The sequence below is a fragment of the Cibotium barometz genome, chromosome 33 (assembly GCF_041138505.1).
Source record: "Cibotium barometz isolate CiBa-2024 chromosome 33, ASM4113850v1, whole genome shotgun sequence".
Classification (NCBI taxonomy): domain Eukaryota; kingdom Viridiplantae; phylum Streptophyta; class Polypodiopsida; order Cyatheales; family Cibotiaceae; genus Cibotium; species Cibotium barometz.
Genome location: NC_141078.1, coordinates 7,580,132 through 7,599,950, shown reverse-complemented (window position 1 = coordinate 7,599,950; position 19,819 = coordinate 7,580,132). Strand labels below are relative to the sequence as shown.

At 44.9% G+C, this 19,819-nt stretch overlaps 1 protein-coding gene across 1 annotated transcript in view; it reads right to left on the bottom strand.

Annotated features, from left to right (window-relative positions):
- The window catches only part of LOC147619253 (uncharacterized), a 48,028-nt gene that overhangs the window by 13,895 nt on the left and 14,314 nt on the right, over positions 1–19,819 (bottom strand). The window contains exon 7 of the mRNA XM_086772917.1: positions 103–187. Within this exon, the coding sequence (XP_086629043.1) occupies positions 103–187 (85 nt within the window). The remainder of the gene's footprint in view (positions 1–102; positions 188–19,819) is intronic.

Here is a 19,819-nt window from a genome sequence, read left to right as displayed (position 1 = left end):
AAAACCAGTGACAAAATGGTCAACTCAACATGTTCGGGTACAGAAGAAAAACAGGAAGCCAACAAATGATAGAGGGTTGCTCAATACGATGATGGGAATCACCTCTACTGAAATTCGATCATAAGGGTTCTCCTCATCAACAAAACCATAGTTTAACAACAACCTGGCATTTGCTTGAGGACCACACCTGCAAGCAATAGAAACAGAATGCCTGTGACTTTGGGAGCAGTAAGAAAAAATACATTTCCTCTACAAAGATGATCATAGCTTAGGTGACTAGAAGAGTTAGGAGCAGCAGCTGCATTACCGTTGCATTCATGCTATCGTATATGCACTTACATGTCTACATAAATTAGATAATGCATAAACAATTTAGGTAATGATATGTGCATTCATACCATACATAGATGCATGCATACATATTTGAGTATAATTGTACAAATTAAATATGGTGGTCCCTAAAAAAGACATTTTAAAAAAAACATGCTTCATTGTTGGCAGCAAATTAAGCACATATGAACCATGTGATTTTCACAGCGAACGATGTTGAAATACCTAAAGCAGTCCAAAGAGTGCATCTCAATAGGGGGGCCTAAACAAGGAAATGCCTCGTCAGCAAGCGAACTACAAGATAAAGTGAAGAAAGAAAGAACACGAGAGGAAAATTAAGAGTGAAGGGAGGGAGAGGAGAAGAAAAAAGGCAGGCAAGAAGAGAAAATAAGAAATGTAATATACCATCATAAGGCCAGATGATTTAAAAGAAAGAAGAGAAACACCAAAAACAAACAAAATTCTTAAAAAAATAAAAATTAAAAAAGCTTAATAGAGACACCCGAGAAAAAATATTAATATTAATAGTAATAAAAACTTGCAAAAATAAGACATGTAAGTCAGTTGACCTATACATGGCATGAAATGAGGTCAGCCGAGGGGAAACACCAACCGTTGTCCAGGAAATGGCTTTGGCAATGGGAAACAAGTGACACAGCCACAATACGTTTCAGGCAGCAAAGCCTGCAAGTGGATGGTCTCAGCTTGGAGACTGTATTTTGGCTCTTGCCCATAACTATGGTGCACCCAAACTAGGAAGGGAGAGGAGAAGAAAGAAGGCAGGCAATAAGAGATAATAAGAAATGTAGGGCATTCCACCTACACATGACATGAAATGGGGGTGCAAAGGGGAAACATCGAAACGTTTCTAGGAAACTACCCTAGTCCCCGAAACACACCATTTCAGCTAATGCCACAGCCAAAGCGTATTTTCAGGCCGGTGACACAGCCAAAGCGTATTTCAGGCATTGGAACCCCAAAACGAATGTTTCAGCCTGGAGAGAGACTAATTTGACACTTTGCTTACCTTAGCCTTGCCGAATCAATTGTCATTTGGTACTTTGCCGTCATAGTTGTTTCTCGTACGCGTACGAACCTGTTCGTATGTACGAGTAGTACGGTACGGTACCGTACGAATTCGTGCGATATCGTACGGTACGAGTTAGGTTTTTTTCCCCCCCCCCAAAAAAAAATTCCTTGAAAAAAAAATTCCAAATGCTAAAAAAAAATAGAAACCCTGCTTTACGAAGATCCCAAATGCTCACAATACTTCGCAACTTTCGTGTCCACTCCGTATTCCATATGGGGTTGTGGAGAGACCTAAAAAATCTAGCGAGGTAGACTGGTAGTGTACACTTGATTGGTAGGATGAGAGAATCTTGCTACATCACTTGGGGATCCCTGGTATAGGTAGGCTAGACAATTAGATTCTCAAGTTATGCACAAGGGAGAACATTTGGACATGGCCATTTTGATCTAGAGAGGAGTCCCTAAACTTATCACCCTAGATGCACTCCTCGTATTTGTGCAAGGACGGTCCCTTAGTCATAAACGCTACACTGGGAGACCTTTGGTATTGCATTACCCATCCAGGTTCTTTTTTGGAGACAATCGGGAGATCCAACCGGGAGAGACACATATCCAGTACTGGTTTCTCAAGCACTGTAGACTCCTCCCCTCCCAACCTTCCCTCAAATTCAAGCTTGAAGCTCCATAGCTTGTAAGTGTAAAAAATAAAAACCGTATTTTATCGTACCGTATCCCAAAATTTCATATCGTACCGAATATTCCCGTACGGTATCGTACCGTACGATATCGTATTTTCGTACCGTGACAACTATGTTTGCCGTAGAGCACTAGCTCTACCGCACTAGCTCGTCCATCGCGTCCTCACTGTTCTGCGACACCGGAATGCTCCTTTGCTAAGGGGGGTGAAAGTAGAGCTTCCTTTGCCTAGATGGAAGCAAGAAGGAGATAGACTTCACGGTGATTCTCTCTCACAAAAGGCCGAAAGGGAAGAAGTTAATGAAAGGAGAAAAGCCTACAATCAAAGCTATCTGGCAAGCAAGATTCAATAGAACAAGCAAGAGGGTAGGGAGAAGAAGAAGGAGAGCTCACAAGCATTCTATTGCAAAGGAATGAATGTGTATTGCTCAATGTCAAAGATGAAATAAATACAAATGACTAGCTTTCACTAGGGCGAACGGCTTCTTCCTTCATTTGGTGCCCACAAACCCAATTTTTCTTTCTTGTGAAGCAAGGGGATGGGAGAGGGCAAGCCATTGATGGTTCTTCTTGCAAGTTCTACTCTTGACTCATGATCTACATGTGACCTCTAAGACCCAAACAATTCACTACGTCATCACCCAAACTATCCACGAGAGCATCTCTTTCTTCGAATGATTTACCCAAAACAGCCACATACTCAAAGCAAGCATCACCGGGGCAGAACGATTACCCATGGCTGCATCCTTCCAAAGAATTATCATAGGATCTTCGACGGCGAACAGGTCACATTTTTATTGGTGACAAATCCACTGTCTCGATTCACAATGAGGGCAGAGATTATTCCCGATGGCAGAGGGGGAGCCTGGCTTCTTTATGTTCCATCCCTTGGCTTTCATCTCGTCAGTCATCTCGTCAGTGCATAAGGTTTGCAAGACTGGCATGTGAGTGAAGTTTGATGAGCATTTTGTTGCTCTCCGGGACAAAGCAACAAGCCATGTTGTTTGGGAAGGCAGAGTGGAGAATGGGATCTACAAACTCTCAGCACTCTCTTCTTTGACAGATACTCAGCTCGGTGATTTGTGGCATTTTTGTTTTGGCCACTTGAATGTGCATGTGCTGTGGCGGGCTTTCCGAGACCAGATGGTGGATGGCTTACCAGATGTTGGCAGCAAGCAAGGACACTGTAGTTCTTGCATTCATGGTAAGCAACACAGGGAATCTTTTCCGAAGCAAACTACTAGGCGGGCTTCGAAACCTTTAGAGTTGGTAGAGTTGGTACACACTGACTTGTGTGGACCTAATAGGCACACCCCATCTTTGGAAGGTTCCTTGTATTTCATGCTGCTTGTGGATGATTGTAGCAGGTTCACATGGGTTTATTTTCTTTCCCAGAAGGACCAAGCCTTTGCTTGGTTCAAGGAGTGGCATGTTACGGTGAAAAAGGAGTTTGGATTGCAGGTGCAGACTATTTGCACTGACAAAGAACGGGAGTTTTCTTCTAATGCTTTTGTGTGGTTTTGTGTGGAACATGGCATCAAGCGGAAGCTGGCTAATACAAGGTCGCCTTTAGAGAATGTAGTTGAGCGTAATAACCGGACTGTGGTGGAGATGGCGAGGACGATGTTGGACCATCGTAATCTTCCTCGTCCACTTTGGGGAGAGGCTGTGGCTATGGCTGTCCATACCCTCAACCGATCTCCGACAACTTCAGTACCTAAGATGACTCCATATGAGGCTTATTTTGGCAGGAAACCAGATATCTCCCATTTCCATGTTTTTGGGAGTGATGCCTATGTTCACATTCCAAAGAAGCAAAGGGGGAAGCTTGATTCAAAGTCCCAGAAGCTTATATTTGTGGAATATAACTCTCTTTCCAAAGGCTACAGGTAGGCTTAGTTAGTACGAAAGGTACGGTACGGTACGGTACGATAAAATACGGTACTAATTGGTACCTTAAAATTTTTGAGGTACGGTACGGTATTAGTACGTTTTTTTTTAATACTTCCTAAACTTAAAAATTGTAGACAAGAAGTTACAAAATAGTAGAACCATGAACATAATGTCATCATGCCATTAGAGTACAAAATTGCTACAAAAGGATAGGCCAAAAACTCATGGCATGGGCGACCGCCAACCTGCGTACATACATGATACTACATGCTACAATACATCATCAATGGGCTAGGAGGAGATAGATGCCCAATGCCTAGAGAGCTATAACATATCAAAAGTCTACATCATCACCAACATCTGCATGATCATCAACATGATCACTACTAGAGTGTCCATCAAGAGAGTTCTCTGAAGAGGACTCTTCGAAGGTGGACGAGACACTCTGGGGATCATTCTCGCTAAGTAGGTTGCCGTCATCATCAAACAAGGGCTCTCTAGGCAGTGGGGTATCATCATGAGGGGGCAATGGAATATCATCATGAAGGCGGGGATTGGAGCTCGAGGATCCCCGCCTCACATATGTGCGAAGGCCACCCTCTGCCGATGTCGAAGGCGGAGGCCTATGAACTCCAACTGCTCGGTCCCGTCCATGCTGACTCCTGGTGCTGCGAGTATCTGCTGCCACAAGCTCACTATAGAGCTCCATGAAGATTGCCGCCTCCTCCTCATCAGGTTGTTGATTGACACTTGCAAAGTTTTCACTCGTCAACGTGAAAGTGTCAACATTGACCTACACATTAAGGCACAAAAGTTAGAGTCTGTACAGTGTACACAAAACTTAAAAGTTATGAGTCATGACAAGTTAAGAGTCTAGACTTGTCACTTACCTGCTTGGGACTACCCATACTAAGAATGCCCTGCATCGCAAGTTAGTGCGGCAGTAGACCAACCGCTCCAACTGTCGTGTGCTCAGTCGATTGCGTATCCTCGTGTGTATGAGAGAATAGGAACTCCAGTTCCTCTCACATGCACCCGTAGAACAATCCTGGGCTAGGACCCTTAAGGCTATGGGTTGGAGATGCTCTAGTCCATACCCAAAATTGTCCCACCAAAAAAGGGGCTTCACAAGTGACTCCCTCCTCCAACAAGTGGGAGACGAAAAGGAGGTTTGACCTCTCTGATCAACATAGCAGCCCAACTCCTCTAGAAAGGCATTGTGCTCATCAACTGGCACAGCTCGAAGCATATATGCATCCCAATCTTGTCGAAGCTCCCTATCGGTGCAAACTACCGGAGACTTGTAGGCTGGATGTGCCAATGCTGCAAACCCGTGGATTGGTTTGTGCATCCACCTCCATCTCTTCTGTGCAATCTCCATGATTTGTGCTCGCTCGTCAAATGTAATGTCTGTGCAAGCCTCCAACTCCACAAGGGCAGCTCTAAAGAAGTGGACAAGAAGGCCCATGGTGGACCCCTCGCAATCTGTCATCCGCAAGAGCCTATAGAATGGAGTCATAGCAATGACAATTGCTCGGACTCTAGTCCAAAATCTCTCCTCTAGGCAAAAGCGTTGCATGGCTTTGGCCTCTTCAGTGACGTGCTCATCCCATTCGTTCCACATGGTGGAAACAACTGTCTGGCGAAGGGTGGGCCTCACATCGTATAGACGCTCCAAAACCAGCCACATGTCGGCAAAGCAGGTGGCCGATGGCTTCTTCAAGTCAAGCCTGCTATGCTCACGAAACATAGCAAGCACCTTCACCTTTAGCATGAAGAAGTTGACAATAGATGTAGCTTGTTGCACAATCCTCTTCACCCACCCGAGCTTCGCCACATCCTCCATGAGTAAGTCAATGCAATGACTCACACATGGAGTCCACACAATGGTGGAAATTCCGCCTCAAGCAAGCGGCCCATGCGTCGACAATTTGATGCATTGTCGGTGATGACTTGCACCACGTTTTGAGCCCCGACCTACATGGTAGATAAATCATGTGAGTTGAGGGCTTTGCACAAATGACAAAATCAGCCACACTTAAGTAAAATAATGCTTACGTCTATGATCGCTTGCCTAGTATGGCGGTAGATGAAACTCCCGGTAGTCTTTCTCCCCCTTCTCCCGGTGTCAACCGCACGCAAGAAGTATGTGCCAAGCAGGCAAGACACAAGGATGTTGATAATGCCACGCTTCCTTTGATCACTCCATCCATCTGTGAGAATAGAACATCCATACTTCGTCCATGCGGCTCGAATTGGGTCAAGGGCTCGATCAATTCTCTCCTTCTCTTCATCAATCTTCCTCGTGCGCATAGCCGTGTAAGAGACCCCCGTCCACCCCTCACATGGGCCCACATTTGCAATCGTCGTCACCATCTTCTTCCATTGCTCCTTTTGGAGTACATTGAAGGCAAGATTGCATTCAATAATGGTGCGAGCAATCTCTATCTCCGCAAGGCGTTGCCGCTCCTTAAGGAATGCAACCGAACCTCTCACACTACCCGTGACTTGGTGGAGAGAGGGTTGCACCCCTTCACGCTCCACCACCCTTTGCCTTTTGCCCGGTGCGGAGGCGGACCGTGAATCCGTGGAAGTGGCAGTGGAGGATACACCAATGAAAGAGCCAGTGGCCACTTCATCATGTGCCGATGATGGTGCTAGTGGTGGTGTCGGTGCGTGTGTTGATGATGCTCCTCTACTTGAATTTGAGCCGCCGCTCATCTTCCACGAAATGTCATCGGCAATGCTTTGCGGAATCTCCTTGCATGGGGCAACTTGTCCCCCAATCTTTGAAAGGTGCTGGAGAAGCCTTGTTGCACCACTGGTGTATGACTTGCCGCAATATCGGCATGTCCAACGATGGGAGTTGGACTTCTTGGTGTCCTTCTCCACATTGAGGCAGTGCAAATCAAAAGCCTCATGCTTCTCCCGAGGCATAATGGATAAAAGAAGGGCTAAAGCGTGGAGTAGAGGAGAGAGCGTAGAGAAGATGAACTATGGGAAGAGCTTGGAGGAAGAGAACTTGGAGTAGAGGCTCAAGTGGGATGGAAGGAGCTTGGAGGAGGGTGGAGGAGAGGCTTGGAGTAGAGGCTTGGAGTAGATGGAGGGTGGTGGAGGAGAGGCTTGGAGTAGATGGAGGAGAGGCTTGGTCCTTGAGGCTTTTATAGAAGGACTCAGGAGAAATGAAAGGAAAACATCCAAAAAAAGGGGCAGAAAACGGTCAGAAAAATGGCTATTTCCAACGGGCAAAATCAGGGCGAAATCGTACCTGATCGTACGGATACATGCGGTACCGTACGGAACGAATCATACGTACAATCTGATCCGTACGACGTATGAAACTAAGCCTCGCTACAGGTTATATGACCCAGTGCAGAACGAGGTTGTTGTCAACAGAGATGTTGTCTTTGATGAGCATGCTCCAGCTTCCACTGATGAGGAACCACCACTTCTTGAAGAACCAGATGAGTATGAGGATGATTCCAAGGCTATTGTTCCAACTAGCCAACCTCAATCAGTTGTAGAGGTTGAGCCCGAGGTTGGAGATGAGCCCCAATAGCAGCAAAAGGCTCCGCATTTTGTTGGTGTACCAAAGTGGTTGTTGGACACCATTCGGGAGTCAGGTGTTACGGAGTATCCCTCCAAGTCGACCATAGAGGATGGACCTCGAAGATCTCACAGAGTTCATGATAAAAGTCAATCAGAGGAGCTGTTACATGTGAACTATGCATTGATGTCTCGTATCATTCGAGACAAAGAGCCCACTTCTGTTAAGGAAGCTCTTTCCCACGAGACTTGGAGGAAATCCATGGGAGTGGAACTTGAAACCATAGAGAAGAAGAACACTTGGGAGTTGGTTCCAAGACTATCAAAACGGTCAATCATTGGTGTCAAGAGGGTCTACAAGACCAAGTATACGTCTGATGGGTCAGTGGACAAGCAAAAGGCTAGACTTGTGACTAAGGGCTATGCTCAGCGGCCTAGCATCGACTATGAGGACACTTTTGCACCGACAACTAGGATGACCACGATTCGGATAGTTCTTGCCCTTCCCTCTTCTCAGAAGTGACCGGTGTATCAGATGGATGTAAAATCTGCGTTCCTCAATGGTGACTTGCAAGAGGAGGTGTATGTTGAGCAGCCTCCAAGCTTTGAGGTTCTGGGATCAAAGGGTATGGTTTACAGGTTGTGGAAGGCCTTGTATGGTCTTCAAAAAGGCTCCTAGGGCTTGGAATTAGAAGATTGATTCTTTCTTACTTGCAGATCCAAACTTGTATCTCTTTCGGGAACGCGGTATGGTCACCTTGATTATCCTCTATGTGGATGATCTTATTCTCAGTGTGGCGGGCATGTGGAGCACATAGTTGTGACGAAGGTTGCCTTGTCAAAGGAGTTTGAGATGACAGATTTAGGATTACTCCATTTCTTTTTGGGATTGGAGATTTGGCAAACCCAGAGGGGGTTCTTTGTTTCTCAGCAACGGTATGTTCATGAGTTGTTGGAGGCCTTTGGAATGGAGAACTGCAAGCCTATTTCATCTCCGATGGACCCGAATACCAAACTTACACTACATGATTCCTTGTGAGCAAGTTGATGCCTCCTTGTATCGGAAGCTTGTTGGTTCATTGATTTGGTTGTTGAACACCAGATTGGACTTGAGTTTTCCAGTGGGACTGTTGAGCTCATTTATGCAGACACCTTTGAAGACTCATTGGGACGTAGGATTGCGGATCTTGCGGTATCTGCAGGGTACGAAGAATCTTGGACTCTTCTATGACACTGCAGGGGAAACAAAGGACCGAGTCAGTCTCCGGTTGAAGTGACTCTGATTGGGAAGGAGATCCAGACACAAGGAGATCTACATCAGGCTATGGATTCACTCACATCACATCTCATTCATTTTACCTCACATCTCATTCATTCACATCTATCCCCTTGGCTCATGAGCTATTTCTTGGAACAGCAAGAGACAGCCAACTATTGCCTTGTCTTCTACTGAGGCAAAGTATCGGGCTGCTTGTGGTACTGCTTGCGTGGTGGTGTGGTTGCAGAGGTTACTTGGCGAGATTGGGTTTCCACAGAAGGAACCCACGATCATCCAATGTGATAACCAGAGTTGTATAGCTATTGCTCGGAACCCGGTCTTCCATGCCCAGACCAAGCATGTAGAGATACAATACCACTTTGTTCGTGAGAAGATTTTGGCTGGTGACATCTTGCTTATCTTTTGTTCAACGGCGGACAATGTGGCGGACCTCTTCACGAAGCCTCTGCCTCAGCAAATGCTCCGTCGGCACTCCAGCTCACTGGAGTTGGTTCCACATCTAGGAGCTGAGAGGGGGTGATAGCAGTCATCTCTTGTCTGTACCATATTACTCAGTAGGGAGTGAGGGCCTCTATTGTGGGTGTGCCTACCCGGATAGGAGATTTCTCCATTTTTCCTCATTGTCCATTTTTTTCCTGTTTTTCTGGTCATGGGGAACTGTTTTTCTTCTGGCCGACCTGATCTGACACTGGCCGACTAATGTTGCACTGGTCCACTTGATTTAGGTGTTGGTCGACTGGTATTTTCCAATCGTGGAGATGTTGTGCTCCTGTCGTCTTGTTTTGTTGTGGCCGACTAGCAGCCCAGGGTGGTATTTGCCTCCCACACCATTGTTGTACCAGATCTCGTGTATATAGTAGAGTTTATACAGCTTCTCTCTCCTGCAATTCTGTGTTTTCTTTCTCACAGCAGTTTGTCTCATTTCCACTGCCCATTCTTGCACGTGGAACCCGATCGGACACTCGCTTTTGATAAAGGATCTCAAAATCAAACTCCTGCACGAGTTCAACCCATCTTGCCTTCAATCCCTCAAGTCAAGCTCATCACAAACATTCTTCAGCAAATGGTCATCTGGCACCATATAAATAGTGTCTCAAGATTTTTAACACACGAACAACTACCAGAAGCTCCTTTTCTTGGGTAGAATACCCCATCTATGCATTTGAAAACTTCTTGCTTTCAAATGCTATGGATCTCCCATCCTGAAACAAAGCTGCAGCTACTGCAAATCGCCCACATCAGGCCAATGAGGTGGTAGCTCAAGTGGTGAAGTGTTTGTCTTGGGACCGAGAGGTCCTAGGTTCAAACCCCCACTAGGTGCTCCCTCGACTGCATCGCCCACAAGAGGATAAAAAAGCCTATGGGGGGGAAAAAAATGGTAACTATGGGAAGATCTTGGGCCCAAGGCTAGTCGTTTTAAAAAAAGAGAAAAAAATCTCCCACATCTATCTCAACCACAAGGTTTACTTGGATCCACGATTAGCAACAGAGGCACTGAGAAGTACCAATCCAACTTATCATTCCAAACCACCAAAGGAATTATCTTGCCTTTCTTGCTTCTCACCCTCTTTAAAAGCTAAGTCAACCAGGCTGTAATCTTGGCATAAGCCTCCTTTCGGAAAAAGCAAGTGAAATGCAAAAACAGTTTCACTTGCCTAATCGTCCGTGGAATAGAACATTCTAGGACCTACTAACCTTAACCAAGTTAATCCTCACACCATCAACAGTGATGATGTGATCCTGATAGAAAAGTTTATATTTGAAGAAGTCACACTTTGACTTCTTCGCAAACATCTTCTCTCGTGCCAAAATATCCAGGACAATCTAGGCTCAAGACACCCAGCATCCCTACAGCTATCCTCTGACCCTTTGTTGATGCAGTCAGACACCTAAACTCCCTAAATTCGAATCAACTAACCCACCAAAATGTCCACCAAAATGTCCACTGGCTCAGACCTAACTCTCAACAACCCTGATCTTCAATCCTAACACCTCAGCTCACCTCCACTAACTTGCTGCTGACCTTATCTGACTCCAGCTGATTGTTGCTGACTCCTGTCTGATTCAGCCCACCTTATCAGACTTTTTAGTAACTTCTTGTCCTCTAGACTCCTAGAGTTTCCTCCAAAACCAACAACCCTCAAATCGCTTGCTCCAGAACCCTGCTAATCATGTCAACTGACCCCAACTGACTGCCTACTGACTACTATCTCATTCATCCCTGACTCAACTGACTTCATACCTTCCCACTTATGTGTCCTCTGACACTTACAAACCCTCAAACACCTTAGATCCCAAAATGATTCAACACTACAGCTCTTTATCTAACATTAACTAACATCCAGCTCACAAAACTCTGTATGACTCTGACAGACTTCTAGCTGTGAGATTTGACCCTAACAGGCTTCCTCTCAGCCCAAAAAGATTATTTCTACCCTTCTACACCTTCAGCTGACTTATCCTGACAGACAACTAACACTAACTAACCACTACTGACCCTCAACTCACCCTGTCTCCAATCAGCCAACTCACAACACTAACTTAGACATCACTCATAATTAATCTTCTCAGCAATCTCAATCATAACCACCACAACCAAAACACCATATCACAAAACTCAACCATCCACTCACAACAGGTTCAAACCCAAGCACTCTGTATTCTTTATATTTGCAAAATCAAAACCAGTCTCAACAACCTTGAGACTCCATGATCAAACAAGAAAAAAACATAAAAACAGAGGGAACCTATACAAATGACTCCTTGCAAAACAGTAGCTCTCCAAGTCTTCATTTTCATCTCCACAGCTTCACATCTTTTTGTTGGATTCTATAGCCATCTTCTGCAGATTTCTCTCTCTTTCACTCACTCTCTTAGTCTTCTTCTTCAAACACAAACTGCAGTTGAGCATGTCCTAGGTAGCACCAAGTTCTAACAGCGATTCAGACAGAGATCTTGGGCCTGCCTCCTGCAACCTTCGGATTATCCTCTGACTCTCTCACTCTCTCTACTCTGGCCCAGCCCACACCTACCCACACTGCTCTCACAGACTTCTCACTCTCGGCTCTTCAACCCTCTTTGCTCCTCCTTCCCTCTGGGTCTCTCGCTCTACTCTGTCGTGTCCTCCTCCCAAAACCTACTTTATAGAACCCCAAAAAAAAAAAGATTTTTTCTTCCTTTCTTCCTAAAAGAAACCGCCACCCGATACCTTCAAATTTCCTCCTCTTTCCTTTTTCATCATCTTCGTTTTTCTAGATCCCCCTGCATTTTCACGAACACCTTCCCTTTTTAGCAAGTGTGTGGCCTACCCACATGCCCCAGCTGTTTAGATTGATTTCAAACTACGTCGACCATCTTGGGCAACAAAAGCATTCTAAACCAACATATGTACATGGCAACTTCCTATCTAACACAATTGTGCTAGCTCCTAGACACATCCTAAAGGAAAAAGAGAGTTTCCAAAAAAACTGCATCACAACCACAATTACTTTTGCATCTACTTGTCCCTGCCATTGTTCAATCTGCCTTTTCCTCCTTTAAGTTTGTCCATGTCCTGGTTTCACAGGGCACAAAAATCCTATCAGATATTTGCCCCAACCCCATTGTGAAACATTTTCAAGTGTTTCACTATGTCTTCTTTGCTCTACATGACTCTAATGTAGTATGGCTTCAGCCGCAGGCCATTGACCTAGTTTGGATGCATCCTACCATCAAGATCCTTCAATTGGTAGCTTCCATTAGAAAAAGCTTCATGCACAACATAAAGACCTTCCCACTTCACTCTAAACTTGGCCTGGAAAGTGGTATCAAGGGCACTGTTATATCTCAACACAAGCATGCCTTTTTCCAAATCCTTGCTCATTGAATGCTTTAATTATGTTCTGACTAGTCTTCTAATACCACTTGATGGCTTCATCCCTATCTAAAAGAAGAGAGTGCAGGCTCGTCCACCTCTTCTTCTCTTATTCCTCCTGTGCTAAATCATGCTGCAAGATAAAATCAAGTGAAGGGAGCATGATATTAATAGGTAACACACCTCATTACCATGGACCAAATGATAGGGAGTGAATCATGTAGCATTCTTTTCTGACACCTTGTATGTCACAAGTCGGAAGGAGACCCGGAACAATAATAGATAGACCAACACTTTAGATACCAAACGCAAAGCATGAAGACACAACGGAAGAAACCATATACCATACAAAAAACACTGCACTGAGCCGGAATAGCCAGCCCCCCGTAGGAAACTTCTTTATTCACATAGAAGCTTTTAACAAGATACCAAGGTGCGGGTGCATTCAACACCAGATTTTCCCACAAAGCATCAGCACAAAGCTTGCCCAGTGCCAAGATACAAACATCTCTAGGAGCTATCCAAAACTGTCCCAAAACAGTTCCCAAAACTCAGCTCATAAACCATCCATAAATCAGCCCAGTACGGAGCCAAAACCTGCCCCGAACTCCGTGGCAAATCAGCCCCAAAACTAGGCCTCAAAATCAGCCCTGAAAACAGTCCATAAAAAAACAACAAAAAATAGCCCTTTGTTGTGGAAAATTGTACCGCCTTCTGTACGGCTGCAGCACCACTGTATGGCTGTTGTACCATCCATACAGTCAGTGTAGAGAGAAGAGGAGGTGCTGTACAGCCTGCGCAAAAGGGAAGACGGCTGTATGCTGTACGGCAAGCGCAACAGAGAAGAGAGAGAAAATCTGCAGTCAGCCAGCCCTGTCAGCATCTATGGAGGAAGTCGACCAGCCCTATAGCATCTTTGGAACAAGTTGGCCAGCAAAGAGGAGAGAAAAACTCTAGGAGGGATTCGCATGACAAAAAGAGAGGCCCCCAGGTCCTTTTAATGAAGTCGACTATAGCTATATTTGCATTGCTTTTCAATTTATGCCCAAAATAGGTCAACTAGCCCAAAATTATCAACTTTTATGCTTTTCCTGGCTTGTTGCCCAAGTTTAATCTAGGCGTCTCCTTTCCACCTTTCCATGCCCAAAATAATAATATGTACAGCCCGTCTTTAACGGTATGTGAACACACCAACTTATAAACATTATAAGTCGCTTTGATGAATAAAATCCCATGCTGCTCATGGTGTGTGGGCATCTTTCAGGCCAAGTCCATGCCAGTGAATGCTTTAGCTTTCTTCTATGGAAAATCCCTGTTCACATCTTGGTTCCGCTCAGTGTGTGAAACTCTGGTCAAGATTGGTGGAGGGACCAAATGGTGACATCCCCTCCGTCTTATAAAGACGTTGTCCGCAAGCGTATAAACCTGATACCACTGAGATATTCTTCAAGAATAGCAGATGTACTGCCAATCCATAATATTTTAGCCATAAATCCCGATCCAAGATCCAAAGTCAAATATGGACACAAGAGCCAACCATATCAAGAAACAAAATGTATCCATATCCTTAGTCAACAACTCTGATAATAACCAAACACGAGCACATCAACCAACTCTGTCCCAAATATCCATAATTCCATAAACCGAGTCAACAACTCTGATATTAACTAGACACAGACACAAGAGCCACCTCTGTCCCAAATATCCATAAATCCATAAGCCAGATAATAACTAGACACAACACAAGAGCCCACTGTGTCTCAAATATCCATAATTTCATAAATCGAGTCAACAACAATTTCATAAATCGAGTCAACAACTGTGATATTAACCAGACACGGGCACAAGAGTCAACTATGTCCCAAATATCCATAAATCCATAAGTAGCTTTAAGTACCTGCGAAAATAAAGAAGCAGCATACATAGCCACAAAACCTCTTACCATGCCATTGGACTCCATAAGAGCACCACCCCTATGATCCATACGCATGCCCAAGCCAAACATGCTTCACATGTCGATATGGTTCACCATGGCAACATCCCTTCCATGAAACCATACATGCTCGCCAAGGTTTCCCCTTCCACAAAGCCTCACTCACCAGGGCCACCAACCCTTCCATGAGTCTAGATATGAACTCACTAGAGTCACCGACTCTTGCATGAGTTCACCGGGTCACCAACCCGAAATTACTCACTAGGGTCGCAAACCCTTCCATGAGTCCATGAAACACTCACTGGACAGAGCCACCAACTCTTCCATGATCCCATGATCCCATGAGTTCCGATAGTGAGAGATCAGAGTCACCAACTCCTCTCACTAGATGAAGTCACCAACTCCTCTCACTGGACAAAGTCACCAACTCTTCCATGAATTCATACTCACTCACTAGAGTCACTAACTCTACCATGAGTGCAGTATATCATAAGATAACAATAATTCACAGGCATAGAGATCCTAGTTCTCCATAAATATGTCTGCAAAAATCGATAGTTTTACAGGCATTTCGGCCGCTAAAAGGAATCCATAGAAAAATTCTCGATACATGAGATATCAAATAAATCCACTGTAACCACAGTATACTCATAGTCTAGAATCAACAATTCATAGTTTTGTAACCACATATGCGACATGTTCTAGCATCCCATACAACTAGAATACTCTCCATATGAGATCCTTGTGTAGGTAACAATTCTAGCATCCCAATATGCCAGAAGCCTCCAGTACACAAAACCAAAACCATAAACTATTCATCAAAACCATAGAGAAGCCTTTTCCAGATTCAGAATGGTTTCCAAGGAAAACACCTTTCAAAAAAAATAACTTTCCTAAAACACACCTCAAGATCAAGGTCACCGCGAAACGTTTCACTATCAAAACGAAACGATACTGAAACGATTTATTTTGGAACAAAAAGTTTCAACACCACGTAGGTGGACAATGAAACGTTGGACCAAAACGATCATATACATACAATGTGAAGGTATTGGCCAATAGTAATAAGATGATATTAGCATATTTATCATCAGTAAACAAAGAAGATGTACAAAAGAGAGAAGAAAAGAACAAATAGGATGAATGCAAGAAAGAGAAAGAATTATAAAAGCTAAAAAGCACACAAAATCACAACCTTTTTCCCCACATGAAACGATATGGTTTCAATGTGCACATGAAACATTTCAACACTGAAACATGAAACGAGTTTCAAAGCCACCGAAACGAGTTTCATGGTGACCATGCTCAAGATTGTAACATGCAGAAGCTTCGGGGGAGATCGGTAACTTCAATGCTCAGAAATCAGCACACTTGTCACGACGAAATCAACGCACAAAACTGAATGTAGACGTACAAAAAAATAGAGAGAGAAATGAAATGAAATGAAATGTTATATTAACGTCCTCAAAAGGCAAAAGTGACCTATGAGACCAAAGTTACAACCATGTGACATCTGATACACTATCTGGAAAAGAAAAGAAAGGACTGAAGGTAAGTATCTAGCCCTACAATACATCAATAAGAGAGAGAGAGAGAGAGAGAGAGAGAAAGAGAGAGAGAAGAAAGAAAGATAGATATATTAACGTCTGCGAAAGGCCAAAGTGGCCTATGAGACCAAAACATAGTACACAGTTGATGGTGTCTCATCAAAAGTAAGACAAAAAGGACTAAAAAAGTCCTAAAACAGTCCTAAACAGCTATGAAAGGAAAATACTCCTGCTGAGGTACAACAAAAGTGTAGAATATCTATAACTAGCATAAGACTGGTGTAATCTGCTCATCTCAGGATCTCTCTCATGGGGTGCTGTAAGATAGAGAAACTAAAGTGGCGGGGCAGTTGTCTCCTGTGGCGGGTGATGATGACTCCAATCCACCGGTGATGAAGCGGCCGTGGACGAGGTCCTAGGAAGCCTGGGCGTCTCGCTCGACAAAGTGCTATGGCTCTGTCAAGGGTGACTCCGTCTGAAAGACGTCTGGCTTGTCGAGGGGGTAGTGGAAGTCATGGTCGTATCTGCCAGGGTGGTCCTGGCCCTGAAAAAATCTGTCATGGCTCGCTGGCGGGGTGGATCCTGGTGTGCGGTTCTGGCTCGTAGGAGAGCCTCTCGATGGTGTCTAAACTCCAATAAGAACAGCCCCAAACACCTCTGATCCTCAAACTCCATCACACGTCGTAATGATCCAAAACCCTCTCGGAAGGGACACCAATATCTCCCTCGTATCTCATAGTATACAGTACATCACCATATGTAGTACTCCTCTGACTCCACTTCCTGGTGACATAGCTGACAAATGCGATCTTCTGGCTTCATCCCCTCGTATCTGCCAGTCTCTACCCTTAGCTGATGTGATGAAGTGCGGATCTGTCCAATGGCACTGCAAATGCCATGTGAGATATGGGTGTCCATGTATGTAGACCGTGTCGCAAAGCCATCTGGGGAGAGATGTAGAAAATGGTCCCGATAGTGGGCCATCTTCGTGCCTAGTGGTAGACCATGTCCTTTCTACATCTAGCCTCATGATGTCCATCCTGATCACCCTATTCTGCTCAGAGCGACTAAGGTCCAAGAAGGGGCAGTCCAGGCTGTAATCAAATGGAGGGAGTGCATCAATCGTCATGCCATGTAATCTCAGCCAGGTACACATCTGGGTGTACCAACATCGTTATCAGATAAGTGCTAGGTGTGGGTATCTCTATCTGGGGAGCTCCCATATCCTCTCCAAAAATGTCACTGACTAGAACAGGGCTTCAGTAACCACTGGTGCAGCGCCTATCTCTGCTCTGACAATCTCATGAGGTACCGATGGTTTGCTCCGAATCATGCATGCAATCATAGTCACCAGTGGTTTCTCTAGTACTTGCCATCCATCATAGAAATCTCTCTCTGGTCCAACTTGGTCGACAAGCGGCTCCCTCCTCGTGTGGTAGAGGCTGGGTCCCCATATGGGTGAGCCATATAAGAGTGTAGGTGCGACCAATGTGTCAAACAACCAGAGTTTGGTGCGCAACTCCTGAAACTGAATGTAGGCACATTGTCTCTCTAGTGTCCCTAGGGCTGCATATCCACGTGCCAATCTAGCCTTTGCTGCCTGCCTCATAGAGAACTGTGGTCCGCTAAATGTGACTCCTAGGTACACATGTGATCTGGTGTACTCCATTGATTCACCTCTAAAAGTGAACTGATGGTCGGATCTAGTCACCCAGGCCTGTGCGGTATTGAAGACCATAATCTTAGTCTTCCCAAGGTTCACTGTGAGGTCCCTATCTATACAAAACGATTGCAAAGCATCCAAATGCTGTTGCAAACCCTCAAGGAGTCTGCAATAAGTACAATGTCATCGGCATATAGCAGTATGGGTATCCAAACCCCTGCCAGACTGGCCCCCTGCCCCCCCATCCTGTCAATGTAGTCGGATATCTCATCAATGTAAAGTCCAAAAAGGGTGGGTGACAGTGGGCATCCCTGCTTCACCCCGATGGTGCTAGTCACTATATCCAACATGCCTCCGGGAGCCCGTACTCTGCCTATCACCGCCTCATATAATGCATAAATGTCCCACTGCATCTCCTCGGGAACACCAATGTCATGCAATCTCCTCATGAGTCTGGCACGTGGCATTGTGTCAAAGGCTTTGCGGAAGTCCACAAAGCAGCAATATATCCTCTTCCCCCATGCTCGTCCCTCCTCAATGAGAGCCCTGAGGGTAAATATGTGATCCAAAGTCGTGAAACCTCATCTAAAACCTGCCTGCCCAAGTGCTCTGAGTCCATGTGTCTCAGCCCATCTACTCAGCTCTCGATCCAAAATAGATCCGAATATCTTGGCCAAACAATGGCCAATCATGATGGTCCTGTAGTTCCCTGGTATCATGGGGTCACCACTCTTAAATAGAGGTACAATAGTATGTCCCGACCAACTGTCTGAAAAGCTTAAACTAAAGGCAAATACGATTCCCACTTACCTTGCTCATCGTGGACATAACACTTCACCACATCAAAGGCTAACTCGTTGTAGATTTCCGTCTGGCCGTCCGTCTGTAGGTGAAATGCACTGGAAAAATTCAATTTAGTACCAAAGTTATCAAACAATGCCCTCAAAAAATGACTGGTAAACTTGGCATCTCGGTCTGACACTATGGTCCTAGGAATCCCGCCAATTAGGTACCAATGCCGAATGAACAAATGGGCAACATCCTCGGCGGTCACATTGGCCCTGCATGGAATAAGCATAACAAATTTGTTAAATCTATCAACTATAGTTAAGCACCGAGTATTACGCTTACCCGGACTGGGAGGCAAATTCGTGACAAAATCCATCGAAATATCTTGAAAAGATCTCTCAGGAATTGGCAAGGGCTGTAACAACCCTATCATCTTCCCACGAGGAGCTTTCACCTTTTGACAAATATCACAGTGTTGTACATATGAAAACACATCTCGCCTCATCTTTGGCCAATAATATTGCCGTTCCAACTTCTCCAAAGTCGAATTCATGCCCCTATGACCACCAGTAATGGCGTCATGGACGTCATGGAGAAGAGCTGCCCTGAACGACTTCATGACACATAGTCGGCCTTTGTAGAAAAGCCAACCATCGCGTATCAAAAAGTGACATGGTCCTGTGGCATCCAATGCATGTTCCCAACCACTGTGTACCGAATTCCTCACATGTGCTTCATGTCGTCTAGTCCCATACCAACAAGGTCGAGTCTAGTGGTTTGAATCAAAGTCACTTGTCCCTTCCTGCTCAAAGCATTAGCCACTGGATTGGCCTTTCCTAGAAGGTACTCAATTATACCACCAAATTGCTGGAATATCTGGCTCCAGCGGTGCTGTCGGTCACTCCACTGTGCACTTAGCATTGTCTGAATCCAGCGTAATGCCTGATAGTCACGAGCCTCAAAGTCACGGCCATAAAGAAAATGTTTCCAATGTTTCAAGGCCTATATAACTGCAAGGAGTTCCCGATCGTAGACTGAGTAATTCTTTTCTGCGGACAGTAACTTACAAGACATGTAAGCTACTGGATGACCATTCTGTTGTAATACACCTCCAATTGCAATGTTACTCGCATCCATGATCACCTGAAATGGCTCGTCCCACGAGGCAAGTGCTAAACAAGGCGCTTCTAATAAAGCCACCTTGAGGTTCTTGAATGCCTCCAAAAAGTCATGCTGCTCAAATGTAGCTGAAAATACTAGT